Genomic DNA, 24,404 nt, shown 5'->3' on the forward strand with positions numbered 1-24,404 from the left:
TTGTGAGCTTAATTAGTATCACCTGGCATGACACCAGCATGGCTTCAGCACCGAGACACACACACACACACACACACACACACACACACACACACACACACACACACACACACACACACACACACACACACACACACACACACACCCCACCTCCCCCGCCCATCCCTGAGCCGTGTGTTGAGTTGTTACGGACCCAATCAAGCTCACCTGGGTAGTGTCTGAGTGAACTGAGAGAAAAATGATGAAGAAAATCTGAGTAACTCCTCATACAGAGTGTGTAAAAATGTAAATATTTGGGAAGATTGAGGTGCTTTAATACATTTATTCCTAATGAAGGGCAGACCTATATCAACAACTTCAGACACACCAAGTACAACCTACACACACACTCCCTGTTGATGTCATTTATGTGCAAAAGATATTTGCATCTAATCTCCACCTCAATAAAAAAAACTATCAACAGCAGCTCTTTCTGCAGAGATTTGCAGATCGCACCAACACAAAGAAACAAGATAATATGATTTTCTCACAGCAGTTTTGTTGTAAAGAAGAAAAAAACAGCAGGTAGGTGCATCTTTGTGTTAGATAAGGCACCAAATCAACTTCTAAAGACATGAGGAAAGGTTATGAATTATTTGTTGTCTTTAAGTTATTTTATTTCATCTAATTTATCCCAAAAGTCAATATATAATACAATAAATAAAAAAAGACAGCGCTCTGACGCCCTCGTGTGGAGACATTATGTATGAGCAATATGCTGTCCCCCTCCCACCCTGAGTCCTGAGCCTCTCCCAACCCTGAGGTTGTGAACTTAATTAAGATCACCTGGCATGACACCAGCATGGCTCCAGCACCGAGACGCCCTCGTGTGGAGACATTAAGTATGACCAATGTGCTGCCCCTCCCGCCCCCCCAACCCTGAGTCCTGAGCCCCTCCCAACCCTGATGTTTATAACTTAATTAAGATCAGCTGGCATAGCATGAGCCCCCCCCTCCCGGACTTAATCAACCTCACCTGGTTAGTGTCTGAGAGCATGACTCTCCTAAAGGCTCATATAATGTAACTGGAATTGTGACAGTACTTTACCACTCCTCACATAACCTGCATGTCATCAGCTCACCTGAGCAGCAGGATGAAGTGTTAACAAACAAGCTTAAGTTTAAAAATGATTCACATTTTACCGATACACTCACATAATTTACAACAAGTTATCCACCAAACTGAGAGAAATGTGAATATACAAAATCTGAGAAACTCAGATTATTCCTAAAGAAGGGCAGACTCATATCAACAACTCCAGACACACCAAGTACAACCTACTAACACACATTCCCTGTTGATGTCATTTATGTGCCAAAGATATTTGCGTCTAATCTCCATCACAATGACAAGTAAGCAAACAACACCAGCTCTTCCTGCAAAGAGATTTGCAGATCGCACAAACACAAAAAACAGCGAGGCAACATTATTCTCTAACAGCAGTTTTGTTGTAAAGAAAAAAAACAACCAGAAATTGGCACATAAGGGTATAAGATGAGGCACCGAATCAAGCTCAACAGACACGAGGAAAGGTAAATAAAATATTTGTTGTCTTAAAGTAACTTATTTCATCCAATTTAATTTTAATTTAACCTAATCTAATTTATCCCCAAAGGCAATTCATAAGACAGTAAATATAAAGACAGCATGCCATCAGCGCTTTAACGCCCTCCTGTGGAGCCGTTATGTACAATGCAGTGCAACGAAAAGTGACGCTGACTCACCGAAGGTCGAGAGCTGTAGAGGGCACTCCAGATCCACGGTCCACCTCCAAACAGACGCACGGACTGCAGACAGCAAAGTAAACACACTCAGCTGGAGTCCGTGGATACTCGTGATGCGTTCAGGTACACGTTAGCCTCTCTGCGTCTCTCTCAGGGCGTCGATCGAAAGGAAGGAGTCCTCCGCTGGTTCGTAAACATCCCTGAAGTCTCCTCGTCCTTCGTGACAATAAAAAGGTGCGAAGTTACCTGTAAACATGTTTAATGGACACGTGCGCCCTGATTTTACAACATTTGTTGTGTCGTTGTTACAACTTCCGTGTTTACACCCTACGTCACTGTGACGTGTCATACCAGTTGCTAAATGTCAAAATTGTTCATTTAATTTGCATATTTGATTAAGATATAACTTGAGAAAATGGTTCTCAGTTAATTTAAATGTTAATTATACAGTGTATTTTATTATCCCATTCGATTTTCTCCCTATTTTAATTTCCTACTGCTGTACTGTGTGATGAGAAACTGATAAGTAACACGAATTTATCTAACTTGGGATAAATAAAATATTTTTGACTAAGATTTTGTTTGTGGTAATTATTACCGGATGTTTGCCGCCATCTGGTGTTCAAAAATTATATAGCAATCATGTCATGTTTGCAGGATAGTTTTTGTCCACAGGAGGGCAGAAAACCCCCCAAAGTAATGATGATAATTAATATTTCATGTGGAAATCTCTATATGTAAAGATTAAATTAAAAAAACACAGAGATACTTTCGAGAAATTTTTAAATTTATCAACACGCAGGCAACTTAGAAAAAAATATGTTAAAAGAATGCTATATAAATTGTAAGTTAATAAATTATTCCGTTAATTAACCTTTTTACTGCACTGGTAAACCTTAAACCCACAGAGATATTAACACAACCACATTTAATTATTTTGCAATGCTAGAATTAAGCAGAAAGATGACAAACCTTGTTATCAAGGATGAAACTTATATAGAGTGTAAACATATATGTAAATACATACATGTTGATATGACAGAGGTGTTGATATTTCTCTGTTAAGGCATGGAAATGGGATTTATTGTAAATATGACAACATGAGGGGGTCTGTCTCCTGTGTAGCATGTTAAATATCGTTCAAATGGACTCCAGCTTCACTGAACCCTCTCTGTTTGATCAGACAAACTGAAGCTTCAGAGGAGTTGTTGGTTTGCAGAAGATCAACTCTCTGAGGAACTGGATTACACAGAGTTGTGTTATCATCAGAGGAGTGTTCAGTAGTTGACACAGCTTTTGTTTAATAACTAGTTATATTTTTAAAGTCTTTTTTTACAGTAAGTTGAGTACAAGATGTCAGACAGAAGCAACAGTGTGATAGACTGGCAGCACCAAGCAGCCTTCTTTATGTTTTACTGAATAAATTAAAGCAAAAAGAAATTAAAGAAAATTTTAAGACATCTGAAAAGAAGGAGAGAGAAACACAAAAAGCAGTTTCAGTCCACAAAATTAAGATAGATCAGCTTTTGGAAGAAAGATTGCAGTATAGTTTTTGTCCACAGGAGGGCATAAATACTCACTATTTTCCCAATTTTAAAATGCAAAATTCACACTTTGACCACACGAGGGCGTAAATACTCAGCATTTTCCTTATCCTAAAATGCAAAAATATTTGAATTACAGAACCGGAGGCTGTAGAAGCTGCATTGTATAAATATGTCCACTTAATCAGCTTCTTTTTCTTGTGTCTTTTACTGCACTGTTGTCCTATTTCTCATGCTGTTTTTTCTTATTTCTACATCCTCTGACTGATCTTCTTCTCCTTTTCGTTCTGTCAGACATTAAGTTCAGAGTTGACAGAGGCCAGAGACGAAACCAAGAAGTTACTGAACGATGTTCTGCAGGCAGAGAATGTGAAAAGGAGCCGAGACAAATACAAAACCCTGCTCCAGATCCGACCAAGGTGATGGCTGCGATAATGTGTTACCTACCTGTTACCTCAGGATTGTGTGTCTGTGAGTTACAGCCTCACTGTTTCCTGTCAGTGCATGTTCAACTTCTGTATAAATACACGATAACAATCACTTCACAACTTCCCTTTAGTATCTGATAACCTGACCTTAACACACATCCATCATAAAATACAGGTCACAAAATACACCTACAAAACATCTGTGGAGGTGTCACTCCATTTTTTTTTCAGAATATGAAAAAAAAGTCATAGTTTTTTTCTAATTTGTTTTTATTTATTATTTTTTTAATGTGGACATGATTTCTTTATTCATTTTTTTTGATAGACTGTGCTTTATCTTATCTTAAAACTCCACATTTGCTCCTGGATTAAATTTCAAGTTTTGGTATTTGTTCATTTTTTCAAAGAGGAGTGAGACTTCAGAACAAACCAGCAGGCTCCAAGCCTGTAAACAAGGTCAAAGGACACCTATATTTCAAATCAACAAAAGAGATGGGAAACAAAAAAAATAAACCACTGTTACTTTAAAATTAGGTCTGCCTTACTTTAAGCATCCATCTTTAAAACAGTCTTCATTTCTTTACTAACAGGTTGGAGTTGGAGAACAAATCAGTTCATAGGTTTTATCAACAATACGTTGCATACCTTGGCCATACTTTCGGGCCTCCATATGTCAAAATCAAAAATAATCATCTTACTTAGAGGAGTGAGACTTCACAACAAACCAGCTTGTTAGAAACACTGAGGGTGTAATTCATCTGTTGAAATATTTTTCTATGAACTTCAATTTGATGTGTGAGGAAATGTTTAGTGTGCCCACCTGGCAGGTGCTCACAAACTTTTAGCTTCCTTTGGAGAGAGGATATGACAAGAAGTCAAAGGGAGCAAGATTCAAACCCATGACTAGTTCATTCAGAGTCAGGGTCTTAAGCTCCTGAGCTACAAATACACAGAAAGCTTCAAGTTTTTCTCACACTTGATGTTCTTCCTCTCTCTCTCTCTCTCTCTCTCTCTCTCTCTCTCTCTCTCTCTCTCTCTCTATATATATATATATATATATATATATATATATATATATATAAATACACACACACACACACACACACACACACACATATATTTTTTGATGCTTCTTTTCAACTCTGGGCATTTCTAAGCAGAGACTTTAAGCACAAAACGTAAATTAGCAGTAAGATGTAAGTGCAGTTTAAGCGCCACAGGTAAATATATATATAACTATTTATTTATTTTAATGCACAATCTGGTATATGTAATGGTTATTAAAAGGGTAGTATTCATTCTGTAGTTTTATTTATTTATGTATCTGTCATAATTTTATGTTCATCTTTTTCTCTCAGCTTTTGATTGGCTGATTAATCCCTGAGTGGCGCTGCTGCCTCCTGTGAGGATGGAGGATGTTTTTGTGTATAATTAATTATTCACACGCGTAGAAAGAGTAATTAAGTGAAATGAAATTGAAATGAAAAAACAATATGTTGAAATGCTGTGTCAGTATTTCAACATAATTATTAGTTTTTGTTCCCTGACGGTGACGTCCTCGGCGGATGTGACGTTGGAACCGGAAGTTGCCAATCAAGGCAAGATACGCGGGAAACAGGTACGGTATAAAAAGGCGATTCAGAAGACACAACGGTTGATACACGAAGGGTGATGAGACCCGAGCTCGATGTCTAAGGTAAGTGGAGAAAACATTAACTCATGTGAACCTTTCTAGCTGAACTCATGTGAATTGTATTGTCTGTTTCATGTCTACCAGAGGCCTCGGCAGAGCACCTGTCGGAAGAAGAGGATCAAACAAAGCGGCCATCTTTTCAGGTAAGGTTTCTCTCCACTCGACTTTATTTAAGGTACATTATTCAGCCCACTAATTCCACTTTTTGTTGTTTCCGCATGCTCTTGGCTGGCTACCAGAGTCCTCGGCAGAGCACCTGTTGGAAGAAGAGGAACAAACAAAGCGGCCATCTTTTCAAGGTAAGGTTTTTTCCCTGTCGACTTTATTTAAGGTTCATTATCCCGGTTCATTATCCAGCCCACTAATTCCACTCTCTGCTCTTTTCGCATGCTCTCGGCTGGCTACCAGAGGCCTCGGCAGAGCACCTGTTGGCAGAAGAGGAAGAAACAAAGCGGCCATCTTTTCAGGTAAGGTTTCTTTCCACTCGACTTTATTTTCGGTACATTATCCCGGTTCTTTATCCAGCCCACTAATTCCACTCTTTGCTCTTTCCGCAGGCTCTCGGCTGGCTAACGTGTGACCGGAGCCTCAGAGCAGTCTCTGTTTGTGATGTGTTAGCTCTACAGGCCGTGAGGAACCGAGCAGTGGAAGAGCCGGGGCTGTGTGGGAGAGTTTGGTGGAGCTGGGCTACTCTGTAGTTCCAGTCCACCTTACTCCTCTCCACACAGACCTGGTTTGACTCCTGCTCAGTGTTACTTCAACGGCCGGTAGAGTGAAGCGCAGCACAGACACGCTGCTCTGAGGGGAAAGTTGCTATGTGGCTTTTGTCTCTTTGGTAGTCATTGGCAGGCCGGAACCGGCAGTCTCTGCCTGCGACGCGTTAGCTTAGCAAGTCGCTGAGTAACCGAGCAGTGGAAGAGCTGGGGCTGTGTGGGCGAAGTTTGGTGGAGCTGGGCTACTGTGGTGCATCAAATGTATTTCAGTAGTTACAGTCCACCTCGCTTCCGTCCACACAGACCTGGTTTGACTGCTGCTCAGTGTTACTCTAACGGCTAGTGGAGCGAAGTGTGGCGCAGGTATGCTGCTGTAAGTGCAAAGTTGGTCCGTGGCTGACTTTGCTCAGTCATTGTGCGTGTGGAACCTCAGAGCTCTGTTTGTGGTGTAGCTAGCGGTGTTTGGTGGAGCTGGGCTGCTCTGTGGCTCTGTCACTTTGCAGTTACAGTCCATCTTCCTCCTCTGCTGCGCTGCTCTGAGGGAAAAGCTGCACAGTGGCTGGACCCTGTCTTTGACATGTTGTCTTAATGTTGTTTACAGTGGTCTTTTTCCTGTCTGGTAAACTGTTAAGAGAATAAAAAACTTTTGTGTGAATAACTTGTCTGTTATGATTTTGTACTTTATTTTTTGTACTTCACTTGTAGTGAAAGTCATGTGCAGAAACAAACACTTTGGCTAAACTTTTCTCTAACTACGGTCATAATACACTTAAATTATGCCACAACTTTTATCTACTTACTATCATAATGCCCCCAAATTAGTAAGGTTTAAGCCATCCCCTATTTTAGAGTAAATAATCAGCTCTTATTTTATAAAATTGGTCTATTATAACATTTAGCCTATTTATAAGGCTTAATCTTTATAAATATATATGGATAAAGCAAGTAAGAATAACAAAGAAATAAGGGTAGTCTAGCATTTTAACAAAAATGGGGTGTGGGACTTACCCAATTTTCCCCAAAATTTGGTTGAGCTGAGTGTGGGACTTACCCAAAAAATTATGGAAATTTTCTAAGTCAAATTTTTTTTTTTTTTTTTTGAGACTAAGTCCTGAAGTTTCAGGCTCATGGAAATTCATTGATAAGGGAAAATAATCAGTCTTTATTTGATGAATGAAGATGATGAAGGGTAAAGTGCTTTGACCTGTTGGAGTGAAAGACTGACTTTAATTAAACTTAAGTGAACTGAGTCCATGTAAATGTATGAAGTTAGTTGATGACAATTTCAAAGTTGACCTTTGAAACTGGCATCAACTAACTCCATACATTTGCATGGACTCAGTTCACATAAGTTCAATCAAAGTCAGTTTTCAAAGTGAAAAACCTGTTTCACCTCTTAGAGCTTCTTCGAAAAGCGGCCGGGAAAAAACCCGTCTTGCTGAAGTTCACCAAAAGGGGGGAAGGTGTTCCCCAGCAAGAGCGAGCCGGCCGAGGCTACTAGACAACAGTGGGCTTTAGTGACCACAGACCAAGTCACTGTGTTGCTTTCTGCTTCGGACAACGGAGACGACAGCAACACTTGCCCACTCGATCAGATCCCGGAGCTTTTCGAAGAGCTAGCGGACAACCGGACCAACAGTGGGTTAACTCTCTGTGCTCAATGCGGGAGGGACAAAACCCGCATCAAGTGTTGTTTCGTGAGGACTGGACAACCGAGACAACGACAACACTTTTCCCACTTTGCGGAGCGTCTTCGAAAAGCAACCGGAACCGGGGACAAAAAAATCGAAAAGCACTGGGGCTACGAGGCAACAAGAGAAGACACCCACTTTTCTGTACAACGAGAGGAAACCTGCGAGCTGGAAAACGTCTTTACGCAGCAAAATCAGGGTTTTTAATCCTCTCACAAACCGAGCCAACAGTGGGGTCTCTCTTCATTCAGGCCGCCCTGAATTCAAAGCCACCAGTGTTTTCTTTGAGGGAACCGAGCCAACAACGCCAGCAGCTCCTGAAACAGAGCGAGGGGTTACTGAAGGGTTCATACTGAATAAATGACAAAAGTGTGTGATAATAAAAGCTAAAATAAGTACTTAACTGGTGTCAGTCTTTTCCGGATGAGTTAAAAACCTGGGGAGACCAGAGAAAGGACGTTGGGTTAGTGGGTTGTCACGTTTTATTTTAATTAAAATACTACATATAACCAAAGCGGACAAACTTACCTCGATTGCTTTTGTCGTAGCTAGGCCCTACGACAATTCAAAGCCACCAGTGTTTTCTTTGAGGGAACCAGCCAACAACACCAGCAGCTCCTGAAACAGAGCGAGGGGTTACTGAAGGGTTTATACTGAGTCAACGAGAAAAGTGTGAAGTTAAAAAGGCTAAAATAAATACTTAACTGGTGTCAGTCTTTTCCGGATGAGTTAGAAACCTGGGGAGACCAGAGAAATGACGTTGGGTTAGTGGGTTGTCACGTTTCATTTTAATTAAAATACTACATATAACCAAAGCGGACAAACTTACCTCGCTTTGCTTTAGTCGTAGCTTGGTTGAGAACCTGTGAACACAGTGAGGAGTTAGCGAGCTGACAGAGAACAAGTACATCATGAATTTACCATTAATGCCAGAGTAACGCAAACTCACCTTTTCCTTTTGGATGCGCAGCTAAAGGGTTAGCTTAGCTTAGCACGGACAGAACCTGTAGAGAAAGAGAAGAGTTAGAGGGTTGATGGACAGCAAGTTGGTCAAAGTGCAAAGCAAACTCACCTTGTGTGTGTTGTGACAGCGTCAAACTGTACCCTGAAGTGCTCCAGTTAAGTGTCTCCAGTTTCACCGCTCACACAACCGAATGACCAATCAACAACGCCCCTGCTGTACCACGTGACTGCTGCATAGCAATCAATGACGTCACTGCACCGCGACGCCACTGCTACACCACGTGACTGCTGCAAAAAGCAGCAACACTCCATAATCTGTTTATGAAATTAATTAGAAAATTCTCTCAGTTTTATTTCATACAATAAAGCTGCGTCTAATTATTATTAATTTAAAGCTCGTCTTCTTCGTCTCATTTATTTCAAACAACAGCCTCTTTCATTATTTTTATTAATTGCACACAGAATTCAAAGTGAAACAAAAACACACCCACCTTTAAAAGGAAAAACACATTCAAGCTGCCACCGTGTTTTCAGATGCAGGGTGAAACTGACAATATTAAACTGGACATAACACACATTCACTGAACAGTTGGACTACTGGATGAATGAACAACACTGACACTGTTTCAAAAACTGTTTACTAAGAGTAACGAAATATTTTCTGGACTACAGTTACATGCAGGGCTGGAAATCACATCCTGGTCGTCAATGCGTTAAAGAGGAAAAACCAGCTGTGTGGGTTAACAGGTGGAGGTGTGGGACACAGATCGGTTTGTATTAACAAGACAGAAGTGTAGTTTTACATCATCAAATCACAGTCACTTTGGTGTGTTAGCAATCAATAAAAATATATATGTCACTATGAGTGAGAATGACAGGGTGAACTGGCTTCAGAAAACATATGATTGTATGAAAGTCACTGTACAAAAAAACATGGCCACAGTTTTATTTCTGCACCACTTTAAGAGATACATTCAGAGTTTACAATGGCACAAACTGGTGTAATGATCCTTTATTTTCTGTGTTACCTGATTCTACACATCTAGCAAAGCATCCCTTCTTTAAATCCCCTGTGTGTACTTTGACCCTTTCTCTAAACAGACTACTTTTTCTCCCTGACTCTCAGTTTGAGCACACGAGGTCCTAAAAGTCCCTGAAATGTTTCTTTCCGCTCCTGTTTGAATACATGATGTGTGTGTGTGTGTGTGTGTGTGTGTGTGTGTGTGTGTGAATATGTGTGTATCATATGAGCATTTCATTTAGCATAACAAGCGTAGGGTTCTTTCCTGCATCAGCTCAGTGCGACATACTGGCCTCCCTTTGTGTTCCTGCATTTTAAAGTAGGTCACAGAAAATAACAAACCTTTTTGCTATAACTTGTCTCAAAGTGCTTCGTCTGAGTGGGAATGATCTCAACATTCAGAACTTCACACGAAATGTTTCTTATTTTCTGAGCACAGAAACAAGACAGCGTTACATCCCACCAACACTGTTCAATCAGACATTTACACACTTTGACAGACCCTACTTACAAGCAGCTTTGTGCAATCCTTCCCCACTTTAAATCCACTGAAGTGAAGCTCTGCAGGCGCTGCTTGGATCAGACGGTTGCTCTTCACTTTGACAAACACTTCTACAAAGAACACACATGAAAAAAAACATCATCCATCAGCACTCTGCTCACAGACAGTGTTTACATGCTCATACTGAATATACTTGATTCCAGTAGATGCTTGGGGACGTTGACTCTACTCCTGCTGTCCTCCACCAGCTGGCTCAGAGGCAGCGGGGTTCCTCTTCTGGACGGCTCTGGAGGGCCACAGAGGGACACTTCCATCCTGCTTTACGTCTTCTCTGGCTCCTACAACAAAACACAAACATCATGCACCATTTAGCAAAGTAAGCACTTTGCACAATCACTTTTCACAGCTGCTGTGTGACACATGTTGTTTTCATGCAGCGCTGGAGAAGCAGCATCATCAAAGATGTTGTTTGTGACGTGCAGCGACACAATCATGTCATTCATTATTTTTACAATTGCAATTTTCATACACATCACAGTGACGCCATATTCCCCACCTGTAACACATGTGTCTATAGAGGAGGATTACTACATTATGTGTGCGCTAAACATTTTCTCACACACCAAATTGAAATTCATAGAGAAATATTTCAACAGATGAATGACACCCTCAGTGTTTCTAACATTTCACTCTTCTGCTGCATATCTATGAAACATCGCTTATGAAAGAGCACTGCAAGCTGTCAGCTGACATAAGAAAATGGGATCCCTTTATGGATTTATTTTTAAAATATCAGAGAGGCTTTTAGCAGTTTTTAATACACTCCCATGTCCACAGTAAAGTCTTAAGGAGCTCTGAACTTAAGGGGCGTTTCATTTTACTTACGATTGTTTCCGGACGACACATTTATCACATTTATCACATTTATTACTTTATCACATTTCTTTTGTACAGTCTATGTTATCAACACATGATCAGCGCGCACTTGTATTTTCATTCAGTGTTTACACTCTACCTCCATTGTGGCCACACATCCGGGTCACTCGCGACCTCAGCTGCAACCACTCAACTCGACTTAAGAGTGGCTGTGGCACTGTTGTTGTTGTTTTTGTCCACGTTGCGTGGAAAAACTCGCTATAAACATTCATTAATATCATTCTTCAGGTAGTGAGTCCACCGTTTAAGCATTTCCCCTCTCACAAACTGCTCAACCTGACCAGCCTGGCACCTCACCGCGTCACTTTGTTCCACCTGCATCCATTCTCACTCACAGTAAGCCTCTTTTTAAACTTTAGGAAATTAAATTACTTACTTACAAAACACTCAGGGTATCGCGAAGCTTTTACGTCAAATCTCTCGACTTTCACGCATGTCTCCACGCCACTTCCTCCTGTCTTGTTGTCGGGCGCCACACTCGTTGCCATAGCAACGACTCTGCTCTTACAGGCGGAGCTAATGCTAACAGCTCGTCAACAGGACCAAACGGTGAAACGCCTGTGTTGGAAAAAATAAACCACTTTCAGGCCACAAATTCACATTTACCTCACTTTATGGAAGAAACCTTGCACTTACAGTTCTTGTCCACAGGAGGGCACAAATTACATTATTTTACAACTCTTAAAAATACACAATGCACACTCTGACCACACGAGGGCGTAACAACTCTGCACTTTGGGGCCTCCAAGGGGGACTCCTGGAAACAAGGTCAAAGGACACCTATATTTCAAATCAACAAAAGAGATGGGAAACAAAAAAAAAAGACAACATTTAAACCACTGTTACTTTAAAATTAGGTCTGCCTTACTTTAAGCATCCATCTTTAAAACACTCTTCATTTCTTTACTCACAGGTTGGAGTTGGAGAACAAATCAGCTCATAGGTTTTATCAACAATACGTTGGCCATACTTTCGGGCCTCCATATGTCAAAATCAAAATAATCATCTTTACTCAGAGGAGTGACACTTCACAACAAACCAGCTTTCATTTCATTAATTTCTTTCCTTTCTACATTCAGCATGAGCAGTGACAGCAGCACTCTAAACAATTAGCATTAGCATTTTAATTAGCATTGGCATTATAATTGGCTAAGCGGCTTCAGCAACAGCAACAGCAACAGCAGAAGATGGAGCTGGAGCTTTGAGCTTTGAGCTTGAGCTTGAGTTTGAGTTTGCGCTTGAGTTTGAGTCTCTTCTTCTCAAAATTCCAGCTGCTCCTCATGTCTCCTGGTATAACCCCCAGGTGACACCCTCTCAAACTTCGGAGGGGACAAGGCCCCCCCCTAGCCCCGGTCGGGCCGCGGAATCGAACTCGTGGCTTCAGCCCCCAACGTTTCCGAACTCGTGGCTTCAGCCCCCAACGTTTCCAAACTCGGCGTCTCTCCCAACTCAGCCACAACCGGGACAAGGCTGGACTGGGCTCCGGGCGTATTTGTCATCTATATTTTGGCTACAAGACTTGAAAACTCAACCAAGGTCTGAGAAGGCTTTGATCTCACCACCTGTGGATCACTGGGCTGCCTCCTTAACCACTGGGCTACACAGACACACACCTGGCAGGTGCTCACACACTTTTAACTTCCTTTGGAGACAGGATGTGACAAGAAGTCAAAGGGAGCAAGATTCAAACCCATGACTTCTTCATTCAGAGTCAGAGCCTTAAGCTCCTGAGCTACAAAGACACAGAAAGCTTCAAGTTTTTCTCACATTTGATGTTCTTCCTCTCAGACACTGAACTTTAAAAATCCTTCACTAAGATTTGAACACAGGACCTTAGGCGCCAGAGTCGGGGACTTAAGCAGCTGCTCCACACATCATAGGCTGGGATGTGCTCTGTAATGGAGAGCAGGTGGGAGACTGTACACATCGCTCTTTCATAAGCTATGTTTCATAGACTGGCAGCAGAAGAGTGAAATGTTAGAAACACTGAGGGTGTAATTCATCTGTTGAAATATTTTTCTATGAACTTCAATTTGGTGTGTGAAGAAAATGTTTAGTGTGCCCACCTGGCAGGTGCTCACAAACTTTTAGCTTCCTTTGGAAAGAGGATGTGACAAGAAGTCAAAGGGAGCAAGATTCAAACCCATGACTAGTTCATTCAGAGTCAGGGTCTTAAGCTCCTGAGCTACAAAGACACAGAAAGCTTCAAGCTTTTCTCACATTTGATGTTCTTCCTCTCAGACACTGAACTTTAAAAATCCTTCACTAAGATTTGCACTCAGGACCTCAGGAGTCAGAGTCAGGGACTAAAGCCGCTGCTCCACACATCATAGTGTGAACCGGTGTCTATAATGGAAACCAGGTAGCAGACTGTACACACAACTGGGGCTGAGCATTGTGTTTCAATCAGCTGAAAACAAAGAGGGAATTAAAGTTTGATTCTCACAGTTAAAGACACTGAAAGGTCTCTACCATGGTTAAGAATGTTCTGGGTTAAATTTAGATATGTTACACTCTGATTTTTCCATCACTGTGGTCATTCGCTCCTCAATTTGAGTCCCCAAACAGCTCCTGGATCACTCTCAGCCCACCTTCCACCTGCTCTCCATTACAGAGCACATCCCAGCCTATGATGTGTGGAGCAGCGGCTTTAGTCCCCGACTCTGACTCCTAAGGTCCTGGGTTCAAATCTTAGTGAAGGATTTTTAAAGTTCAGTGTCTGAGAGGAAGAACATCAAATGTGAGAAAAGCTTGAATATTTCTGTGTCTTTGTAGCTCAGGAGCTTAAGACCCTGACTGTGAATGAAGAAGTCATAGGTTCGAATCTTGCTCCCTTTGACTTCTTGTCACATCCTGTCTCCAAAGGAAGCTAAAAGTGTGTGTGCACCTGCCAGGTGTGTGTCTGTGTAGCCCAGTGGTTAAGGAGGCAGCCCAGTGATCCACAGGTGGTGAGATCAAAGCCTTCTCAGACCTTGGTTGAGTTTTCAAGTCTTGTAGCCAAAATATAGATGACAAATACGCCCGGAGCCCAGTCCAGCCTTGTCCCGGTTGTGGCTGAGTTGGGAGAGACGCCGAGTTTGGAAACGTTGGGGGCTGAAGCCACGAGTTCGGAAACGTTGGGGGCTGAAGCCACGAGTTCGATTCCACGGCCCGACCGGGGCTAGGGGGGGGCCTTGTCCCCTCCGAAGTTTGAGAGGGTGTCACCTGGGGGTTATACCAGGAGACATGAGGAGCAGCTGGAATTTTGAGAAGAAGAGACTCAAACTCAAACTCAAACTCAAACTCAAGCTCAAGCTCAAGCTCAAAGCTCAAAGCTCCAGCTCCAGCTCCAGCTCCAGCTTCTGCTGTTGCTGAAGCCGCTTAGCCAATTATAATGCCAATGCTAATTAAAATGCTAATGCTAATTGTTTAGAGTGCTGCTGTCACTGCTCATGCTTGAACGTAGAAAGGAAAGAAATTAATGAAATGAAAGCTGGTTTGTTGTGAAGTGTCACTCCTCTGAGTAAAGATGATTATTTTTGATTTTGACATATGGAGGCCCGAAAGTATGGCCAACGTATTGTTGATAAAACCTATGAGCTGATTTGTTCTCCAACTCCAACCTGTGAGTAAAGAAATGAAGAGTGTTTTAAAGATGGATGCTTAAAGTAAGGCAGACCTAATTTTAAAGTAACAGTGGTTTAAATGTTGTCTTTTTTTTGTTTCCCTTCTCTTTTGTTGATTTGAAATAAAGGTGTCCTTTGACCTTGTTTCCAGGAGTCCCCCTTGGAGGCCCCAAAGTGCAGAGTTGTTACGCCCTCGTGTGGTCAGAGTGTGCATTGTGTATTTTTAAGCGTTGTAAAATAATGTAATTTGTGCCCTCCTGTGGACAAGAACTGTAAGTGCAAGGTTTCTTCCATAAAGTGAGGTAAATGTGAATTTGTGGCCTGAAAGTGGCGTTTCCCCGTTTCCCCTTTCAGCGTCAGCGTCCCCCAGAAAAACTGTTGGTGAAGCAGCTGTAAGTGTTCCTGTTGAGGAGCTGTTAGCATTAGCTCCGCCTGTAAGAGCAGAGTCGTTGCTATGGCAACGAGTGTGGCGCTAGACAAGCAGACAGGAGGAAGTGGCGTGGCGTGAAAGTGGACATATTTGACATAAAAGCTTGGTGATACTGTGAGTGTTTTGTAAGTAAGTAATTTAATTTCCTAAAGTTTCAAAAGAGGCTTAATGTGAGTGAGAATGGATGCAGGTGTAACAAAGTGACGCGGTGAGGTGCCAGGCTGGTCAGGTTGAGCAGTTTTGTGAGAGGGGAAATGCTTAAACGGTGGACTCACTACCTGAAGAATGATATTAATGAATGTTTATAGCGAGTTTTTCCACGCAACGTGGACAACAACAACAGTGCCACAGCCACACTTAAGTCGAGTTGAGTGTTTGCAGCTGAGGTCGCGAGTGACCCGGATGTGTGGCCACAATGGAGGAAGAGTGTAAACATTGAATGAGATACAAGTGTTGATAACATAGACTGTTTGAAACAAATGTGATAAATGTGGCGACTGGAAACAATCATAAGTAAAATGATACGCCCCTTAAGTTCAGAGCCCCTTGAGACTTTATTGTGGACTTGGGTCAATTAAAAACTGCTAAAAGCCTCTGACTTTTTAAAAATAAATCCATAAAGGGATCCCATTTTTTGATGTCAGCTGACAGCTTGTGGTGCTTTTTCATAAGCGATGTTTCATAGATATGCAGCAGAAGAGTGAAATGTTGGAAACACTGAGGGTGTAATTCATCTGTTGAAATATTTTCATTCAAAGCAAATGTGTTACAGGTGTGAAATATGAAGTCACTGTGATGTGTATGAAAATTGCAATTGTAAGAATAATGAATGAAATGATTGTGTCATCACAAACAACATCTTTGATGGTGCTGCATGAAAACAACATGTGTCACACAGCAGCTGTGAAAAGTGATTGTGCAAAGTGTTTACTTTGCTAAATGGTGCATGATGTTTGTGTTTTGTTGTAGGAGCCAGAGAAGACATAAAGCAGGATGGAAGTGTCCCTCTGTGGCCCTCCAGAGCCGTCCAGAAGAGGAACCCCGCTGCCTCTGAGCCAGCTGGTGGAGGACAGCAGGAGTAGAGTCAACGTCCCCAACCACCTACTGGAATCAAGTATATTCAGTGTGAGCATGTAAACAGTGTGTCTTTGAGCAGAGTGCTGATGGATGATGTTTTTTTTCATGTGTGTTCTTTGTAGAAGTGTTTGTCAAAGTGAAGAGCAACCGTCTGATCCAAGCAGAGCCTGCAGAGCTTCACTTCAGTGGGTTTAAAGTGGGGAAGGATTGCACAAAGCTGCTTGTAAGTACGGTGTGTGAAAGTGTGTAAATGTCTGCTGAAATAGTGTTGGTGGGATGTAACGCTGTCTTGTTTCTGTGCACAGAAAATAAGAAACATTTCGTGTGAAGTTGTGGATGTTCACATCATTCCCACTCAGACGAAGCAGTTTGAGACAAGTTATATCAAAAAGGTTTGTTATTTTCTGTGACCTCCTTTAAAATCCATTGAAGTTCCTCTTGTCTTTGAGCCTGAGCAGGTTTGAGTCTGACTTGAAGCGGTGTTGTGGTTTTGTTTTTTCTTTCAGCATCGTCTGATCCCAGGCCTGTCCTACACCCTGAAGGTGAGGTTCTGTCCCGACGAGTGGCGTTACTACTACGACAGCGTGCGTGTTGACTGCAAGGTTTGTGTCCATCAGTTGTAATATTGTGTCATGTTTTCTTCCTCAACCTGTTTGTGTGTGTTTCCTTGACATTCTGTGTTTGTGTTGGTCACTGAAAGGGAGAGGAGAACCTGTTGATTCCAGTTCACGCCTACCCGGTGATGGAGGACCTGCACATCCCCACACATGTGGAGCTGTCAGCAGTCCCACTGGGACAAAGGTGAGCTTGTTTAAGCGGTGTGTTTTGTGAGCTTGTGTGTGTTGCAGCCAATGGTTGGAAAAAGTAATGTGAGGTTTTTTGTTTTTCCCAAGTGTTTGTGAGACGATCCCTTTGAGATGCAGCTGCCCCGTTGACTTTGAGTTCCAGGTGTTTGTCCTTGAAGCTCACGAGGCCTTCTCCATCAGTCCTCTTAAAGGTGTGTTTCCTCCTTCCAAATAAAATGTTGTGATACATTTCTGTGAAGTTTTTGAGGAAAGGTTATGAAAAAAGTGTTTTTGATCTTCATTGTGTGTAGTGAAACATGTCTCCAGTGGTGTGGGAGCCTTTGAAACTTGTTTCCATCATGTGTTGCTGGATTTGAATGTATTAAGGTGAAGTAATGATTCCTGTGGACACTAATACTGGTTATGTCTTTATTTTCTTTCCTCCTGCAGGTTTGATTCCAGCCAACAGTGAAGTGGAAATGGTGGTGACTTTTCGTCCTCTCCGATACGAGACTTGTCAGGTGACCTTTCAGCTGACTGTGTCGCAGTTCAACACCAAGCCCTACCTCTGCACCATCAGGGGGAGTTCAGGTCCTCATGCTGACTCTAGGTGATTGTTTGTGTTTATGTTGAAACAGAAAACACAAATGTAGAGTAAGAATGAGTCATTTCCGAATCATGTGTTTGTTTTTGACTGTGATCTGATAGTGGGCTTGAGAGAGGAGCTGCTAATGGAGACGCAGTTCCCACAGGGTTTGAAGCGTCTTCAGCAGCAGCGTGGCGTAAAAACAGCTGTACAGACACGAGGAAAGGTAAATGAGTGTTTTGAAATGTGTTGCCTTGAAATGATTTGATTCCCTCCAGCTGTGATGAAGTGTGTGTTCTGTTTCCCTTCACTTCAGGAAGGTTATGTGTGAAAAACAAGAAGATAAAGAAGTTTGAACAAAATGTGAAGGAGCTGAAAGCGAAGCAACCCAGAGGGTATGAAAACTTCACAGATTCGTATTCTGAAAACTTTATTTGGGGCCAGTTTGCCCTTGAGCAAGGGTATGTGTGTGTGCATAGCGTCATTGAGACTGTAAAAGGGATTAACAAAGTATATCTTGATCTTTATTTACCCCAAAAGGCAATTAATGACAAATGTTAAACTTTGAGAAGGTGGCATGCTCACTGCACTTTGGTGCCCTCATGTGGACATATTGAGTAATTACAGCACATGAAACTGAACCACACAGGTTGAATTTGAAAGAGGAAACATAACATGAGGATTTTTTTTTTCAGGGAGGTTTGTGTTAGCGACAACCTGTTGCAAGAGGACACAGCGAGGCAGAGAGCAAAGGCCCGACAAAGAGCTCCAAGCACCAGTGTTGATGATAGTTTGCAGCAAAACAAACTGCAAAGAGCCCTGGCACAGTTTGAACAAGCTGCACAAAAAGTGAGAGCAGACAAGTTTGTGTATCTCCCACATTTTGGCATTTAGCTAATCACAGACATCGTCACAGCGTCTCTGTGGTTCCTTCCAGGTTGTGATTAGATGTGGGATGAAGCACAGACTTCCTTATCTCTTTGCGTCTTCTGTCAGAAGTGACTTGACTACAGCAGGTGAGTTCATAAAGCATCATTTATCCATTCTGTGAGATGAAACTGTGGTATTTATAGTGATATTGTTGTTTCTTTCCTTTTAGATGAGAAGGAGGATGATGGGAGGTGGGATGCAGAAATGTCTCCAGACAGAGTGTTTCCGTCTTCTTTGAAGGTTTTTTGTGATGAAAGTGATGTTCTGGTGAGTGGATAACACAGCTGATGTGAGTGTGTGAAGTGAAATACACTTTGCTCCTCCTGATGTTTGTGTTTCTCTCCTTGTTTTGTGCAGGCTCTGAGCGACTTGGACACACTTCCTGTGACTCCAAGTGATGCCGCTGTGACGACCTCTGTTCCTCTGTTCAACCTTCAAGTTAGTATTTGTTTCTTGCAGCAGTGAATGTGATTAAAAATGTGTCTGATAACCTGCACATTGGGAAAGAAAAGGTGTTTTTGTTGTGGTTTCAGGTTCCTCAGCGCTCCAAGCTTGTGGGTTATGAGGCTGTGTCGGCGTGGGAGGCGTTTGATTCTTACATCCCTTCTACTTTTCAAAGACAGCTCCGCAGTGGAGATGCTGTAAGCAGACAGAGTCCAGCCTGAACTGTTTTGTGTGTTTGTTCATTCTTGGAGTACAGTCTTGATTGTGCTGTATTTTTGTCCTGTTTTAGGACAACGTTTGGCCCGATGTTTGTGGAGTGGAGCATCCCTGTGAAGAAGAGCAGCTTGGAAATGAGGAGGTGGATGCAGCATCGTGGGATGAGTTGAATCTGGACTTCAGCGCCCCTGAAAGTTTTCTCCAACAGCCATCAGGAAACCCCCTCCGAATCTTTGTGAGTTTGTAGATGAAATATGAGTCAAATAAAAACAGTAGAGCATCCCAGCTGTGTTTATTGATGATTCAGTGTTTGTGCTTAGAATCCAGCTCCAGGCCTGCAGAGTTACAAAACCTTCAAATACCTGGAGAGCGAGCTGGATTTCCACCTGTGTCCTGTACCAAGGTGATTGATTTGACACAGCTGGCATAAAATAACAAAGTTAGACTGATGAAGAGGCAGGTGTAGTCTGAAGACTGTTGTTTTTGCAGGTATCAAACCCCAGAGAGTGAAACTAAAACGTCCCACGCTGAGAAGAGCTTTTTGGATGGCGAGGTGAGAGATGATTAAACTGATGAAAGTGTTAAAAAAAGACAGTTTTTTGACACGGCTTGTTGTGGTTTTGTTTTCCAACACCAGTTTTGGTCCCGAGCGATGAGAAGGATGGATTTGAGTTTGTTAAGCGGTCCGTCCAAGAGATCAGAGCTCAGCTGTGAGTGCTTCCCACGCAGGTAAGGAAGCGCTACACTTTGTGAGAGTATTGTTGTTTTGATGTCAGAGTTAGTCGTAGTTTTGGTTGGAGGAGTATGTGTTTGTGGGCTCCTATGTGTTTTTTTTGCTGTGAAGACAGAGTAAATGATGCAGCTTTATCTTGTGTGTCAATAAGTGCGCTTTTGTGTGGTCTGTAGGTCTGTGTGTTCCAGTACAGTCCTCCTTGGCCCTCCACCTCCTCTGGTGACAGGCTGTCCTGGTCCACGTCCATCAATCCACAAAGTGTGAGCACAAGTAAAAGATAGAAAGCTGCTGTCAATGTTGTGTGTGTTTTTGTGGGATCCAGAGTCTAAGTTACAGTTTCAAGTCAGTAGAAGAGTTGATTTGTTTTGTTAAATGTGCACTTGTTTAGACCGTGTGAGATGGAAGTATCTAAGAATAAAAAGAGCAGTCCAAGTACCAGCATACTTTATTCGGTGTTACATATTTCTGTTAGTGTATTTAATGTTTCCATTTGTCAGAAACTGGCTTCAGAGGTTGCACTTTTTCTTCAGCATTTCCACCATTTCCACAAATGCAGCCTTTGCATCGTCTTTGGAGAGACCTGTTGGTGTGTCCAATGAAAGAAAGGAGAGATTTCAGTGAGCATGACTAAAGCCCCGGACATAAATATGTAGTTGTGGAGAGAGGTGAGCAAACCCAAAATGTAATCTTGAGAAAAAAACAACAGGGAAACTCCAAACCTTTATTTCTATTCCATGCTTCCCACTTCGTTTTAGCTGAGATGTCCAAGAGCCCTGGACTTTCTGTGAATGAGCAACACAGCAAAACTTATTGAAGGCTGTCACAAAGTTATTAGCAAGTAGCATGAAGTGACTGCTGGCTGAAGGCTTAGTGTGTGTTGTTTTAGAAAGAGCTGGATGACACAACCTGTTTGAGCTGATTTGTTTCCAACCCCACCCAGTGACAAGAGTCAACCTGGCCAGCAAAATTTTCTTGTGAAAGTGTCATGAACATATAATTTTTGAAATGTAACATTGTTCCCAGATGGACTGACCTTGGTTGATGTCACCAACTGTGGCTTGCTTGAATAAACCGTATATCATAAAGTCGTCAGGGGAGTCAGGTGGAATGTTGAGGGTGTCGACCTCCTTCACAGCTTGCTCGAATGCTTTCTGAGAGAAACAGTACACACACACGGGTTAATAGTAAACATGAGCAGTGTGCAATCCCAAACTTAGTATAACATCAAAGCAACCTGAAATGAGTAACTGTGAGAAAAGTGTTTATGGAGTAACAATGAAAGCAGTACTTACGGTCATGGCAGCGTCTCGTTTTTGCGTGTGGCGTCGTGTAAGCGCTGCCTGATGATCTGGTCCTGGTGTGGCTTAGGCAACACCGTGAGTCACCGTTGAGGTGTTACCAAGGCTCCATGCCAATATGAAAACATTGTTGCAAGTGAGAATTTCAAGTGTAGTTTGTTGTGGCAGATCTGTGAACTTTGAAATGAAGAGCGAATTATATTTTACCTGCAGCTTCAAGTAGTTAGCATCATGTAATCAGAGGTCTGAACACAAAGATGTGAGGTTATATTTTTAATGAGTGAGGGGATAAATGTACTAAATGTTGGCGTGAATGATGTGTCAGTCAGAGTTGGACTCTGTCTTGATATATTTACTTCAGCTAAGGTGAGATTTGAAGATGCTGTGGACAGAGAACATGAGCAACCTGGCAGGGAGTGGTGGTCTAAAGCATCTGAACTGTGTTTATTGTTTTTTTCTTCCCTGTCTTTTTTCTTAAAAAAAGACATAGTCTGACATTTCCCCACATTAGGAGCAGATTCTTGATGAAAACCCTCACGCTGGGTGTTTAAAACTCCTCAGATCAAAACAAAAACAGCGCTTATGAGCTCACAGGGAGACAAAGCAGCAGTTAAAGGATAAAGGATGAGCAAATGTACATCAGTCATGGTTTCTGATTCCTTTAATTCGCTAAATCTGGAGCAAACTTTGAGCTAATGTTGGTGTGTCTCTTGTTTCTTTGCAGGAAAGGTGTGGACAGCTGGAGTGGATAAACAACTTCTTCAACGTCATGTGAGAAACTTAGAAGTCACAAAATCATCCTTTGTTTGTAGGAACAGTGTGGTAACATAGCAGGCCCTGGAGCTCCCAAACATGCACACATGTTCAGAAGTTGTGTTGACAATAACACACACTTTTCACAACTTCCCTTTAGTATTCACTCACCTGTCCTTAACACACATCTATCATAAAATACAGGTCACAAAATGCCCCTATAAAACATCTGTGGAGGTGTCACTCTGTTTTTTCCAGAATCATAGGTTTTATAAAGAAAACGTTGCATACGTTGTTCACACTTTCAGGCCTCCTTATGTAAAAATGAAAAATAAATAATCCACCTGTTGCAAACGTATGTGTTTCTGACACACAGACAACTTCAAGCGGAGAGACACCATGCAGCAGGGATCTGTCATGTTCCAGTATGATGATGTAGGTGAACTGTCACATCTTTGCAGCATGAGATAATCGAGCCCCAGCTCCTGTTGAAGCTACTTTTTGCTTACTTTCCCTTTGTGTTCACAGTTCATCACATGCACAATGTCCATCTGAAGACCTGCTGCCTCTTCTGCACCGTGAAGGACCCAATCAGAGGAGGTCCAGTGCTCCACAGGAACACAAAGGGGGGCCAGTGTGTCGCACTGAGCTGATGCAGGAACGAACCTTACGCTTGTTATGCTAAATGAAATGCTCACATACACACACACACATCATGTATCCAAACAGGAGGTGAAAGAAACATTTCAGGGACTTTTAGGACCTCATGTGTCAGCTTTAGGCCCTCAAACTGAGAGTCAGGGAGAAAAAGTAGTCTGTTTAGAGAAAGGATCAAAGTACACACAGGGGACTTAAAGAAGGGATTCTTTGCTAGATGTGTAGAGTCAGGAGACACAGAAAGTAAAGGATCATTACACCAGTTTGTGCCATTGTAAAGTGTTAATGTATTGCTTAAAGTAGTGCAGAAATAAAACTGTGGCCATGTTTTTTTTGTACAGTGACTTTCATACAATCATATGTTTTCTGAAGGCAGTTCACCCTGTCATTCTCACTCATAGTGACATATATTTTTTATTGATTGCTAACACACCAAAGTGACTGTGGTTTGATGATGTAAAACTACACTTCTGTCTTGTTAATACAAACCGATCTGTGTCCCACACCTCCACCTGTTAACCCACACAGCTGGTTTTTCCTCTTTGACGCATTGACGACCAGGATGTGATTTCCAGCCCTGCATGTAACTGTAGTCCAGAAAATATTTTGATACTCTTAGTAAACAGTTTTTGAAACAGTGTCAGTGTTGTTTATTCATCCAGTAGTCCAACTGTTCAGTGAATGTGTGTTATGTCCAGTTTAATATTGATCGTTTCACCCTGCCTCTGAAAACACGGTGGCAGCTTGAATGTGTTTTTCCTTTTTTAAGTTGAGTGTGTTTTTGTTTCACTTTGAATTCTGTGTGCAATGAATAAAAATATTGAAAGAGGCTGATGTTTTAAATAAATGAGACGAAGAAGACGCGCTTTAAAGAAATAATCGCAGCTTTATTGTATAAAATGAAGCTGAGAGAATTTTCTTATTAACTTCATAAACAGATTATGGAGTGTTTATTAAATATGGCCTTTTTGCAGCAGTCACGTGTAGCAGAGGCGTCGCGGTGCAGTGACGTCATTGATTGATATACAGCAGTCACGTGGTACAGCAGGGGCGTCGTTGATTGGTCATTCTGTTGTGTGAGCGGTGAAACTGGAGACACTTAACGGGAGCACTTCACTGTACAGTTTGACGCTGTCACAACACACACAAGGTGAGTTTGCTTTGCACTTTGACCAACTTGCTGTCCATCAACCCACTAACTCTTCTCTGTCTCTACAGGTTCTGTCCGTGCTAAGCTAAGCTAACCCTTTAGCTTCGCATCCAAAAGGAAAAGGTGAGTCTGCGTTACTCTGGCATTAATGGTAAATTCATGATGTACTTGTTCTCTGTCAGCTCGCTAACTCCACGCTGTGTTCACAGGTTCTCAACCAAGCTACGACAAAAGCAAAGCGAGGTAAGTTTGTCCGCTTTTGTTATATGTAGCAGTTTGATCGAGCTGAAACGTGACAACCCACTAACCCAACGTCATTTCTCTGGTCTCCCCAGGTTCTCAGCTCATCCGGAAAAGACTGACACCAGTTAAGTACTTATTTTAGCTTTTATTATCACACACTTTTCTCATTGACTCAGTATGAACCCTTCAGTAACCCCTCGCTCTGTTTCAGGAGCTGCTGGCGTTGTTGGCTCGGTTCCCTC

General features: G+C 42.1%; 1 protein-coding gene and 3 long non-coding RNA genes across 4 annotated transcripts; 2 read left to right on the plus strand and 2 right to left on the minus strand.

The window, feature by feature from the left end:
- Nucleotides 1–1,557: 1,557 nt before the first annotated feature.
- On the plus strand, nucleotides 1,558–6,593 carry LOC141786167 (uncharacterized). Its single transcript, XR_012597638.1, has 8 exons — nucleotides 1,558–1,572; nucleotides 1,656–1,998; nucleotides 3,603–3,727; nucleotides 5,323–5,432; nucleotides 5,514–5,572; nucleotides 5,669–5,728; nucleotides 5,838–5,896; nucleotides 5,987–6,593. It is a non-coding gene; the product is annotated as an uncharacterized LOC141786167 (long non-coding RNA).
- An 880-nt stretch (nucleotides 6,594–7,473) lies between these two features.
- On the minus strand, nucleotides 7,474–8,974 carry LOC141786103 (uncharacterized). Its single transcript, XR_012597627.1, has 6 exons — nucleotides 8,906–8,974; nucleotides 8,783–8,837; nucleotides 8,663–8,696; nucleotides 8,539–8,570; nucleotides 8,362–8,451; nucleotides 7,474–8,269 (listed from the first exon to the last, which is right to left on the minus strand). It is a non-coding gene; the product is annotated as an uncharacterized LOC141786103 (long non-coding RNA).
- Nucleotides 8,975–9,211: 237 nt separating this feature from the next.
- LOC141786076 (uncharacterized) lies at nucleotides 9,212–11,746 on the minus strand. Its single transcript, XR_012597620.1, has 4 exons — nucleotides 11,632–11,746; nucleotides 10,513–10,657; nucleotides 10,329–10,429; nucleotides 9,212–10,246 (listed from the first exon to the last, which is right to left on the minus strand). It is a non-coding gene; the product is annotated as an uncharacterized LOC141786076 (long non-coding RNA).
- Nucleotides 11,747–15,315: 3,569 nt separating this feature from the next.
- Nucleotides 15,316–23,485, plus strand: cfap221 (cilia and flagella associated protein 221). Its single transcript, XM_074665021.1, has 23 exons — nucleotides 15,316–15,419; nucleotides 16,260–16,404; nucleotides 16,490–16,590; nucleotides 16,673–16,759; nucleotides 16,874–16,969; nucleotides 17,068–17,168; nucleotides 17,261–17,364; nucleotides 17,603–17,762; nucleotides 17,861–17,964; nucleotides 18,055–18,133; nucleotides 18,434–18,587; nucleotides 18,643–18,754; nucleotides 18,838–18,935; nucleotides 19,026–19,106; nucleotides 19,202–19,309; nucleotides 19,402–19,563; nucleotides 19,649–19,731; nucleotides 19,818–19,881; nucleotides 19,966–20,057; nucleotides 20,235–20,319; nucleotides 22,084–22,130; nucleotides 22,489–22,547; nucleotides 22,641–23,485. Exons 2-22 carry the CDS (start codon nucleotides 16,284–16,286, stop codon nucleotides 22,541–22,543), a joined length of 2,094 nt encoding a protein of 697 aa, XP_074521122.1. The 5' UTR covers nucleotides 15,316–15,419; nucleotides 16,260–16,283; the 3' UTR covers nucleotides 22,544–22,547; nucleotides 22,641–23,485.
- The last annotated feature ends 919 nt before the right edge of the window (nucleotides 23,486–24,404 follow it).

This window comes from Halichoeres trimaculatus, unplaced genomic scaffold, assembly GCF_033239565.1.
Source record: "Halichoeres trimaculatus isolate MK-OKI-2021-1 unplaced genomic scaffold, fHalTri1.1 fHalTri1_scaffold_24, whole genome shotgun sequence".
NCBI lineage: Eukaryota > Metazoa > Chordata > Actinopteri > Labriformes > Labridae > Halichoeres > Halichoeres trimaculatus.

Bases quoted from the DNA above. Each gene is read 5' to 3' on its own strand.
- cfap221 (XM_074665021.1), top strand. From the start codon at position 16,284: ATGGAAGTGTCCCTCTGTGGCCCTCCAGAGCCGTCCAGAAGAGGAACC. The intron at 17,169-17,260 runs GTGAGCTTGTTT...GTTTTTCCCAAG, and splicing joins GCAGTCCCACTGGGACAAAG to TGTTTGTGAGACGATCCCTT. The intron at 19,564-19,648 runs GTGAGTTTGTAG...GTTTGTGCTTAG, and splicing joins GAAACCCCCTCCGAATCTTT to AATCCAGCTCCAGGCCTGCA.